Here is a 12,618-nt window from a genome sequence, read left to right on the forward strand (position 1 = left end):
GTGAAAATATCAGTAAGAGAGACAACATTTCTAAGCCACAGAGATTCCATGTTACAATAAACCAGGTGGCCAGGAGATAAATCAGTACCAGAGAAGGATGATCTTTTCACATAGGCCAAGAAGCAGCTCCGTTGAAGGTGACCAAAATGAGGATGGCCAGCTTACCATTACTTTTGCCAATTATTTTTTTCTAACGACTGTAGATGGACAATGGTTAAAATTGAGAGCTTGTTTGTGTAGGACCCATCAGAAATGCCAACATATTATGATTCTTATTTTAACATCCCATTGGGCATATTCCAGGAGGAGGATGCCAAATCCCCAGCCACTCATAGTTAGAGAAGTGGTCTAGTTGGAACTGCACTGCTACCCAAAAGATTTTCCTAAAGTACAAATCCAAGAAATACCTCTCTTTGCTTAAAATCTGTCGACTGTAAAAAAATGCACAACCTAAAAGTTGAGAATTATGTAATAAAACATAATTCTCAAATCGTCAAATAAATGACGGACAAAACTGAGTCCTTAAGCTGGGGACAGAGCATCTCCAATCACTCTGAGAGATTGCTCCGAAGAGACGGGGAGCCAGAATATATAGGATTTTTTGCAACAAACACCAGGTAGTTGGAACATCAAAAGATTACTGTTAATTAAAGAAAACCAGATACCTCAAGTTAAGTAATTTAGCTCTTTTCTATGTATGGGAAGATGCAACAGTCTGGGCTCCCTGGAATCATTCCTTTGATATGCACCTCAGCTATCTGGGGCAAGTATCCTGTGCTTTTCTCATCCTGAGTCTCCTCAGGGTGCACTGTCAGGGGTGGCTGCAGCGGCTGACTGCTAGATGGGGGGGGCGGGGCATCCTGTTTCCATCCTGAGTTTCCTCAGGGCTCACTCTAGGGGAGGCTGTAATGTGATGGCTTGATGGCTGCAACATCCTTTGTTTACTGATATGGCAGGCAATATTTTTCATTCACCAAATCCTATGGCAGTTTCTCCCATAGCTTCAAATTCCTTGGCTTAGTACAAAAGACCTTTATGATTTGGCCTTAGTCCTGGTGTTGATCAGGTTTTCCACAGTCACTGGTGTCCTGTGTTTCTCTCCCAGGACTCAGTAAACTCTCAAAAGTGTAGGAACTACCTCTTACTCACATTAGTGTTCCCAGTGCTGGGCCCATAGAGAGCCTTAAAATTATTGGATGAATGGTTGAATAGATGAATGGAAAAGCTGCGTTGCTGCAAACTCCTAACTAACATGCCTGTGTCTTCTCCTTCCCAGGACTTTGGCGTTATGTTCCTGCATCACCTTGTATCTATTTTTTTGATTACCTTTTCATATGTCAACAACATGGCCCGAGTAGGGACCCTAGTCCTCTGTCTCCATGATTCTGCCGACGCTCTTCTAGAGGTAAAAGTTTTCTTTCATCTATAAGAATACAAAATCTGGAATTCAGGAAATTCCCCAGATCATCAGTTTTTCTAGGGTCTGATAGATGGTGCTGGGAAAAGTTAGTATATGACTGCTTTGAAACTGCGGAGTGTTTCTTTGTAGGTTAAATTGGTGAAAGTGAGACTTTAGTATATAAAGTGGTGTGCAAAAAACATTCACCAAGTTAGCATTCTTTATTAATAGAGTAATGAAAACCTTAACCCTTCCACACTTAAGAAATGAGTGTTTTACAATAGGAAAATTACTATTTGAATAGGTTTTGTTTCTAGTGTTACAGGTTTCACACTGATTTATCTGGGAAGTGTATATAACTCAGTTTAGTTAGTAATAGTAGTTGTACATCCTGATGAAATTAATGAGTAGTCATAGTTTTTATTACCAATATACATATTATCCTAGTATTTTTATAGTGAAAGTATATATGAATTACAAATTTTATATAAAAACTGTTTTCTATGCATGTAAGTATTAAGAATATCTGAGGAAATATTGGTTGCACTTTGATTAACTTTCTAAACCATTATCACTTAAAATTACTAAAGTAGCAAAAAAAAAAGAAAAAGAAAAATGCTTCTAGCATATTTCAAAAGATAAAATCCCAAGTAAAATTTTGATGTGGTATTTACTCTTAACATGGCCTCCATGAAGAGACATACTCGGGCTTCCCTGGTGGCGCAGTGGTTGAGAGTCCGCCTGCCGATGCAGGGGACACGGGTTCGTGTCTGGGAAGATCCCACATGCCGCGGAGCGGCTGGGCCCGTGAGCCATGGCTGCTGAGCCTGTGCGTCCGGAGCCTGTGCTCTGCAGCAGGAGGCCACAACAGTGAGAGGCCCGCGTACTGAAAAAAAAAAAAAAAAAACAAAAAAAACAACAACAACAACTAAGACATAGTCAATAAGGTTATATAACTATAGATTTTTCATTTTAGTCCTAAGAAATTTATATAACTGGTCAAAAATGAACTTACTAGAGTACAAATTCCATGTAGCAATGGGTCTTAGAATCTGTATGCTTATTTTTTATTCCTGTTGGCCTACAGTTCTGCCCCTTTGAAGCATGTGCTATCACTGTGAATGTAGAATAGAGGTGCCCTCAAGTCATTATTTGTTATTCCAATATAAGCAGAAATTCCAGGTCATAAAATTGAATCTTCTATAAAGGCAATTAGTCAAGGTTTGAAGTATATACAGCACTTCATTAAAGACTCTGGTCCCTATAAGTTTATGAAACAGAAAAGTAGTCCTAATGGGCCGGATATGTCAGATGATAGTTTGGCGCTATGGTTTTTAAGTGATTCAAGCTAGATTCTATTCAGCACATTTTTTTAAAGGAGAAATAACACTAGTATAAAGGCAATTTCCTGAAAATCAGTTACCATGTGGTTAAACCCTAAGTATGCTTGAAGGTAGAAATTTATATAGCAATATACAGTTTTGAAGTTAATCCTGTATAATCTGCCAACTCAACTCTAATGTCTGGGGAAATGGATGGCATAATGCTTGGCAGGGCCATAATTCAGAAAATGTGGGTTGAATCATCATCCACCACTTTTATCTAGAAAAGAAAAATAATCCAGAAATCCCAGTCAATGTGGCTTAAAAGCAAATGTTCTTCATCACTTGGATTCTCTTTGACATAAAATAATGCTTGAGAATATCCAAATAATGAGATATGTTGACTCTTCAAAGTGGAATCTATGGCTTAGACATTTCAGAAAAATGGATGTTTAATGCTTTTTTATTGAATACTGGTGAATGAATGTAAAAGAAGGCTACATGGTTTACGTAGCCAGAAGGAGGCTGAAGATGCTTTTTTTCTTTCTTAGTATAAGTTGTGGTGTCAAAGTATGCATGAAATTAGAAGTTCATAATCCTGGCTTCCACTTAATTAATAGATGTTTCCCCTTAGGAATATATTTCTCTCATAGCTTTGTATTTTACTTAAAGCTATTAAATTATAGCTTCTGTGGATACTGTCAACAATCCTTTCAAGTTTGACTCAGCTAATTTAACTTTACAAGAAGTAGAAAATAATGTTATGAATTTAAAAGACCTCTTCAATTTATAACCCTGTGTGTGGGTACTGTGAATTATATGTGAAAATGTAAAAAGCAGTAATAAAGGACAATTATGTTTTCAGTGTCACCTATTCTTACTTAGAATCATCTATAAAAAGTAGATGGCAGGGACTTCCCTGGTGGTCCAGCGGTTAAGGCTCTGCGCTTCCAATGCATGGCGTGCGAGTTCAATCTCTCGCCAGGGAATTAGATCCTGCATGCTGCAACTAAAGATCCCACAGGCAGCAACGAAGATCCCGAGTGCCATAACTAAGACCCGGTGCAGCCAAATAAATAAATAAATATTTTTTTAAAAAAGTAGATGGTAGAGAAAGGGATGTATTTCTTCCTTTGACTAATTTATAATATAAAAAGTGGTCACTTAAATCACTACCATAAATTATTAGTGTACTTCTCACAGACATTCTGAACATTAGTGACTTTCTTCTAGAAAATGACCCATTAATGTAAATTTGAAAATTATACCTAAGTGGATTCGCTGAAATAATGTGATCTTGACACATTCTTCATTTCTACATTTGTGAGGATAAGCCAAGAAACTGTTTCCCCAGAGCACTGCTTATACCTGTTTAAGGAAAACCAATAATTCTAAGTAGAAAGGGGGAAAAAATACAGGAAGGCTCAATATTCTCTATAAAGTTAGTGACCTTAATGTTTGGGACTCATTAAAAGTTTAAAGGATTATGTAGCACTTTCTATTTTGACCTCTTATGCCAAATTCCTGTTTTGGCATCTTTGGCTTGCTAATATCATCTGTAATTCAAGAATTTAATATTTTTCTGTTTTCCTGAAATCAACCATATAATTGAATTTTTCAGGTTGCTGAGTATTTTATTAAATCTCTGACAGTCAGTAGTACTACTTATGGTTAATATCACATTTCACTCGACTTATGGGTAATTTATAAATATGATGCATGATGCATGACATTTCAAAGTGGCAGGCAATTTTATGCCTCTGGTAAGTTATATCTTAAAGGAGACTCATGCATATTGAAAGAAGCTTTTCATTTATCAATTTAACTAAATTAATGTGTCACATTTCTTCCTTTTATAGGCTGCCAAAATGGCAAATTACGCCAAGTTTCAGAAAATTTGTGATCTCCTGTTTGTTATGTTTGCCATGGTTTTTATCACCACACGACTGGGTATATTTCCGCTCTGGTGAGTATGCCAGTCTTCTTTCCAATAAAGGCGCCCCGTCCAGATAGGTTTTATGAACCATTTTCCTGTTGAATTTCACTCCAGATACTTAGTAAGAAGTTTAAAGAAAGCGAGGGAGGGACTCAAGAAACAGCTTGATTTCTTCTTCCAGAAGGGAGTTGCATTCTTTACGGATATTTTCCACAGGATATTTTCCACAGGATCGTTAGAGAAGGATGTGCCTTATGTAGTTCTTAAGCCACAGGAAGCTATCTGCCATTTTAGGCTCAAGTCTAGAGTATGATTCAAAAACCTTGGCCATGAAAGTTTGAATTAAGAAAGGAAATATGGTGTTGCAATCAGTTAGATATCAGGGATCATCCTGTACCAGGGGTTCCCCAAGGGTTGTCCCTGGACCCCCAGCGGCAGCAGCTGTCACCTCTGAACTTGTTAGAAATGCAACTTACTGGTCCCTACCCACCCCAGACCTACTGAATCGCAGACTCTGGAGATGGGGCCTGGCAATCTAGATTTTGATATGCCTTCCTGATGATTCTGCTACACATTAAAGTTTGAGAACCACTGTCCTGTATAATTCTCCTCATCAGCTGCATTTATAACTAAAGCAAATGGAAAGTATAACTCAAAAGTAACCCTTAAAATTATCTGTGACCCCTTAATGTCTGGATGTCATTAGCTAAGAAAAAGATATGACATTTGGATGGAATTTGACAATCCTTTCTATAGAAAATAGGTCCACTGTCATTAATTTTTATGGAAGGCTATTACTTCTAGAAAAAATGATCCCTCCATATCACTTAAAGTCTACCATTGATGGCAGATTTTTTTCCATTTTGAGAAATTGATCTGAATGGGAAATGACAGCAACAGAAATTGGAGAAAGTGGAGAAATGAAGGGCTGCGTTTTCAGTCCAATAGGAAAATTACAAAAATAAAGTTGGGGCTTTTAAGCTAGTAACATCTATCACTGAGGTTCTGTAAACAAATTGATATCACACACACACACACACACACACACACACACACAGCTTCTCCTTGAGGCTGGCAGCTCTTTCGCACACTTACTTATTGTGAAAATCGTATCCCAGCAGCAGTGCTGTGTATTGGCAACAGGCATATATAAAATGTCATTATAGTTTTATATGATTGTAGGTAGCAAACAGTGAAGTAATTTTGAATATAATGCATCTATAATTATTTCAGGATTGGAGCTGTTTCAAGATTATTAGCAGAACTAGTGGTAGGAATTTAAATAGAAGAACGTCAAGCAAAATCCAGGAAAAATATCTCAAAAGAATAATAGAAAACTTTTCCTGCTTAGAATTTCTGAGAACCTGAGTTTTAAAGAAGTAAGCATCACTATCAAGTACTTTCATTTGCTTATTTCCCTTTAAGGATAGAATTAACATTGAGATGTATCTCTTCTTCTCCTTTCTAGCTAATGTGCAAAAGCTCTTCAGGTTTAGACAGCAATGAGTTACCTAGAACATAAACTCAGAATATAGAAATTACGTAATGCTGCTAATAAATAACTCACGGGTATGCCCTGTGATGATGATATAAACCAGCTGCTTAGAAAAATCCTTGTAACCAAATACAAAACAAGAGCTGATATTGCAAATGCTGTAAGGCTTCTGCTACCACGGCCCTTAGCGCAGCCAAGGTTTTCAAAAAGCAACTTGTGGAGGGAAATATTTTATTGTTTGGGAGACAAGAAATAATTTCTGTATACCTGCTGCCATTGTGGTTGTGCATCCAGTGAATGAAATCCTTATCAGATGTCTCATAAATTAGGTGAGTACGTGGATGACCTTTGTTTTGATCCTGTTTCTATTTCTGGAGTATAATGGGCATTGAGAGTATTTAAAATAGTAAGGAGAATGACAATAACAATTAGTGTTTTAAATATTTGTCCTAATCCTATGAAATTATTCAAAAATGCCTTTTAGGTTAGGGAATCCTAGAATTGGGAGGGACCCTACAGCTGACCGGCTCCAAACTGCTCTCCCACACCTCTGCCCAGGATAGGAAGTCTCTCAATTTCCTGATTAGGAGTATTGCTTTAGAGGTCGAGGGAGAAATAAGTTTTTAAAATGAAACAGAAACCTGGGTCTTTATGACTTCTAGGGGTTCTTAATCTGGTTTAGAACCCCCTGAAACTGTTTGTAAAACGTATGTGTGTACATTTTTTTCCTGGGGGGCAGGGCCCATGGCTCTATCAGATTCTCGAAAGATCTGTGACTCCCTCCCCTCCTCAGAAACGTACCTTCTGGAAAACAGACAAAGTGTACCCTACCACTTCTGATTGAAAACTCATAAGAACGTGAAGGTTTCTCATATATCATCTGTAGGCCTTCTCTTCAGAAAGCATCTCTAATCCCTTCAATTATTCCTGCTTGTTGTTCTCCTTTGTTCCTCAGAATTCTTCTTGTCACGATGTTCCAAATGTGGACTGGCTGATAGAAAATATAAGAGCACTAACAAAAAGCTGTATTCAGAACTGCATTTCTTCTGATGCAGCTTGCCTTTGCATTGACGTTCTAAGGAGCTTTCACCTTGCACTGGTGGCGATCTGATAAATAGCTGAGCTGCTGCCAGACCAAATTGCCCTCATCCTACGTTTATTTCATTTTTATGTATTTTTATTTCTAATTATGATTCATTTGTATACCGAATCATACCACCTACATTTATTCCTGTTAGATTTCATCATGCTGTTTTCAGATAGTCTAGCCCAATTAGGGTCTTCTGAACCACAACCAGTGTTACACTTATCCCTGATACTTTTATGGTACTTGTAAATATGTCTTTCATGCTTCTCCCAACTCACTGAAGAAAAACGTTGACCCAGAGGGACTCCTGGTACACTATTTCTTTAAGTTGACCTCAATCTCTCAACCACCAGTCTGTCTTTATGATTTTTCTACTCATTACTATCTTAGAACTGCTGTGTCATTATGCCTGCTATTTCTCCATATTTTTAAAAGGTGTAATAAGAGATTTTGTCAAAGGTCTTGTGAACATCAAGATTTACTCCGTTACTTAAGTCATTCTCTGCACATGTAGAGGCGGGGTGAAAAAAGAATAATGGCCCATCTGGGTGACTTGGTTTTAGGAGGCCTTTTCTGGCTGCTGGCTCATTTCTAAGGGCTCACCCCCATCTGTTTGATGATCCATCTGCAGCAGTAGGCCTACCAGCCTAAAATTCTGGTTTCTGCCTTTTCCGTGTTGTCTAGGTGTCGACTTTTACCTTCTAATATACTACCACTTTTTATGCATTTAATGAATATTTATTGGGCACTTACTGTGTAACTAGTACTGGGCTGGGTGTTGAGACTTCAGTGAGACATGGGCCTCCCATAGGGCACTTGCAGTTGAATCCCTACGGGTCCCTTCAGTATTCTGGTTGATAATTGTGTGGGGAGTAGAGACTATAAATTATTTTCTGAACATTTATTGGAGATAAGTAATGTAAGTGGATTGTCAGTATTAACTAGTTTGGTTGCACGTACCAAGGAGCTCTGTCAGCTGAATAAAGCATTATTCTAGGAAGAGTGTATGTGTGTAAAATAGTCACTGACTGCTGGAGGGAAAGTACTGGAGGTATATTGGGCTTCAGTTCTAACAAGCATTTCATAGACTTATTTCTCCCTCAAATATTTGTGCTTCAGCTGGAAGGAGAAATAAAATGATTCCTGTGCCCTCTCTTCTTTTAGTTTTCAACCCATGGACTTTGGAATCACCAGCAATACCTTGCAGGTACCTCCTGAATATAGTTATGTTCCCACGTAAGCCATCATCAGAATTTTTGTGATTTGTGGGTTTGATGACATGGTCATTCTCTCTTGTATCTTTGGTCCACGCCTCACAAAGTCAGCATACACCACGATTAGCCTTTTCAGAACCATGCGCTGCCCGGACTTTTCTTTTGGTCGTAATACGTCTTCTAGAACAGCACTATCCAAAAGAAATATGATAAGTCAGGCTTCTTAGCAGTTTAAAATTTTCTAGTAGCCACATTAAAAAGTAAAAAGAAACAGGTGACATCTGTTTAAATAACATTTTATTTAACTCGGTATATCCAAAATAATATGATTTTAACATGTAATCAGGATTAAAAATTGAGATATTTTGTTCTTTTACAGCATACTAAATCTTTGAAATCAGGTATGTGGTTCACGTTACTGCATCTACTCAAAAGTCTATGTATTTTAGCCTTTACGTTGTAACTGGACAGTGAATGATTTGCTCCTTTTTGAGAGTAAGCCTATCCATCATTGTAAGCTGTTACCGTGTTCACTGATCTGCATCTGTCTTTCCTCAACTCCGTTTGTCTGTGATCCCTGAAGTTCCTAACAGTTTTCCATATTTTATGAAGCTTTGGTTTCCATTGGCATAGGGTAGTTCGTGTTTAATCCCATTGTAGCATCTATCACAGTGCTTAGCTCCCAATGTCTACTCAGTAAATAGTTGTTGAGTGAATTAAGTACTATTTAATCCTAAATTGTCTCACATCTGTTTTCTTAGTTGAGCTCCTTAACTCATTGTGAAGTAGGTAGGTGCAGTTTTTCCCCTATTATACAGAGAAAACCAATTCATTTAGTCAATGATTTACCCAGTCTCTCTGGACTCTGGTCTCCTGACATCAGTTCAATTCAACAGGTACTTACTAAATTCTAATTGTTCTCCTACAATACAGTGTACTATATATTATTTAAGAATTAGGCCATAAAGCTGTTGATGAGGCACATTTCTGGTAGTTGCTACATAAAAAAAGAGTCGTTTTTAAATCACTGTCCCCATTATTCTGTCCCAGCCAAGACACTGCATTGTAAGCATCATCATTTTTCAGCCATACATTAGCATCTGGTATTGAAAGAGGCAAGTCCACAAAGATCCTGAAAGGGAAGGGGCACGGTGCAGTCAGTAGAGAGACTGCTTGCTTTGAGTCACAGTTCTTCTCCTTGCCGCATGTCAGGAAACCTGCTGTGTAGCTTCTCTGCATCTGTGGACTCATCAGAGAAGAATAGTTGTAATTGTTCCATCTACCTTACCAGGAAATGTTAAGGATCAAATGAACTATTGTTTGTAGCAGTGTTCTAGAACTATAAAGTACTTTATAACTATCAAGCATTTTGTAAAAAGGTGTTATATTACTGTTAGAGATGGAAATTCCCATTATGGCCAAGTGGTCAGAAATTTTTATTGCATTTTATAACCTCCAAGTAGTCTAGATTAAGGAACCATAAGCATAGATATTTTGAAATAAAATTCTTAAATGCTCTCTCCAATTAGGAGAGGCAGAATACCTTGTTTTAGTCACTTCTGTTCTCAGTGAGCATGTAATAATGGACATGAGCTGGGTTGACTTAGTCCCTCAAATCCTAAGTGACTGTTGCTATCCTGAGCCAGCAGGAGTAACCATTATTGTTCACAGAATGTCACAGAATTTCACAAAATGCAAGTATATGTTAGGCTAGTTCTTTTTTTTAACATCTTTATTGGAGTATAATTGCTTTACAATGGTGTGTTAGTTTCTGCTTTATAACAAAGTGAATCAGTTATACATTTACATATGTTCCCATATCTCTTTCCTCTTGCGTCTCCCTCCCACCCTCCCTATCCCACCCCTCTAGGTGGTCACAAAGCACCGAGCTGATCTCCCTGTGCTATGTGGCTGCTTCCCACTAGCTATCTATTTTACATTTGGTAGTGTATATATGTCCATGCCACTCTCTCACTTTGTCCCAACTTCCCCTTCCACTTCCTCGTGTCCTCAAGTCCATTCTCTACCTCTGCATCTTTATTCCTGTCCTGCCCATAGGTTCATCAGAACCTTTTTTTAAAAAATTCCATACATATGTGTTAGCATACAGTATTTGTTTTTCTCTTTCTGACTTACTTCACTCTGTATGACAGTCTCTAGGTCCATCCACCTCACTACAAATAACTCAATTTCGTTTCTTTTGATGGCTGAATAATATTCCATTGTATATATGTGCCTCATCTTCTTTATCCACTCATCTGTCAATGGACACTTAGGTTGCTCCCATGTCCTGGCTATTGTAAATAGAGCTGCAATGAACATTGTGGTACATGTCTCTTTCTGAATTACGGTTTTCTCAGGGTATATGCCCAGTAGTGGTATTGCTGGGTCATATGGTAGTTCTATTTTTAGTTTTTTAAGGAACCTCCATACTGTTCTGCATAGTGGCTGTGTCAATTTACGTTCCCACCAACAGTGCAAGAGTGTTCCCTTTTCTCCACAACCTCTCCAGCATTTACTGTTTGTAGATTTTTTGATGATGACCATTCTGACTGGTGTGAGGTGATACCTCATTGTAGTTTTGATTTGCATTTCTCTAATGATTAGTGATGTTGAGCATTCTTTCATGTGTTTGTTGGCGATCTGTATATCTTCTCTGGAGAAATGTCTATTTAGGTCTTCTGCCCATTTTTGGATTGGGTTGTTTTTTTTTTTATATATTGAGCTGCATGAGCTCCTTGTAAATTTTGGAGATGAATCCTTTGTCAGTTGCTTCATTTGCAAATATTTTCTCCCATTCTGAGGGTTGTCTTTTCGTCTTGTTTATGGTTTCCTTTGCTGTGCAAAAGCTTTTAAGTTTCATTAGGTCTCATTTGTTTATTTTTGTTTTTATCTCCATTACTCTAGGAGGTGGGTCAAAAAGGATCTTGCTGTGATGTATGTCATAGAGTGTTCTGCCTATGTTTTCCTCTAAGAGTTTGATAGTGTCTGGCCTTACATTTAGGGCTTTAATCCATTTTGAGTTTATTCTTGTGTGTGGTGTTAGGGAGTGTTCTAATTTCATTTTTTACATGTAACTCTCCAGTTTTCCCAGCACCACTTATTGAAGAGGTCGTCTTTTCCCCATTGTATATTCTTGCCTCCTTTATCAAAAATAAGGTGACCATGCATGCGTGGGTTTATCTCTGGGCTTTCTATCCTGTTCCATTGATGTATATTTCTGTTTTTGTGCCAGTGCCATACTGTCTTGATTGCTGTACCTTTGTAGTATAGTCTGAAGTCCAGGAGCCTGATTTCTCTAGCTCCGTTTTTCTTTCTCAAGATTGCTTTGGCTATTCAGGGTCTTTTGTGTTTCCATACAAATTGTGAATTTTTTTGTTCTAGTGCTGTGAAAAATGCCATTTGTAGTTTGATAGGGATTGCATTTAATCTGTAGATTGCTTTGGGTAGTATAGTCATTTTCACAATGTTGATTCTTCCAATCCAGGAACAGTGGTATATCTCTCCATCTGTTTTTGTCCTCTTTAATACACTAGTTCTTTACTGCAAGTGACAGATTCACAATCATTGTCCAGCCACGAATGGGCATACCACAATTGCCAGAGCCTCCTCCTATGGCCTAATGATGACTTTACACATCCCCAGTCATGTCCCACCAATTGCCAACCCCTTGGCTACAGGAAACTTAGAATCAAATATGTACCTTCAGTGGTCTGCTGCTATTCAAACAGAAGCACGTGGCTTCTCAGAATGTTACTTTCTGTGGATTTCTATCTTATAAAGTAGGGGAATCATTTGCTGATTTGTACTCTCTGAAAGTCTCTGCAATTAACAAGAAAAATGTTACAGAGGAGCCTACATCATTCTTTTACCATTTTCCATAATAAGATTTGAAATTCATCTAGATGTATATGAGAATATCATCTTCTTCTCTGATTTATTTTTCAAGACAGATTTTACCAAAGTAGTGTGGCTTATATGCTTTTCTGAATATCTGATAAGATTAGTCTTGGAGTTCACAAATTTGGACAGGATAGATTTTTTCTTTTTCCTAGACTCTTCTTGACAGAGTTTCTCTGAAATTTTCCTTGATGTTGGTCTGTATTAAACATATTTGAAAGATAAAGGATGAAACCCAAGTCTTTTGGCTGTTAGGTACTTTGGC

At 37.8% G+C, this 12,618-nt stretch overlaps 1 protein-coding gene across 2 annotated transcripts in view; it reads left to right on the top strand.

Annotated features, from left to right (window-relative positions):
* The window catches only part of CERS6 (ceramide synthase 6), a 333,969-nt gene that overhangs the window by 277,614 nt on the left and 43,737 nt on the right, over positions 1–12,618 (top strand). For both annotated transcript variants that reach the window (XM_059053958.2, XM_059053959.2), the window contains exons 7-8: positions 1,277–1,405; positions 4,581–4,687. In XM_059053958.2, coding sequence (XP_058909941.1) covers positions 1,277–1,405; positions 4,581–4,687 — 236 coding nt within the window. The remainder of the gene's footprint in view (positions 1–1,276; positions 1,406–4,580; positions 4,688–12,618) is intronic.

The sequence above is a fragment of the Kogia breviceps genome, chromosome 2, assembly GCF_026419965.1.
Source record: "Kogia breviceps isolate mKogBre1 chromosome 2, mKogBre1 haplotype 1, whole genome shotgun sequence".
In the NCBI taxonomy this organism is placed as follows: domain Eukaryota; kingdom Metazoa; phylum Chordata; class Mammalia; order Artiodactyla; family Physeteridae; genus Kogia; species Kogia breviceps.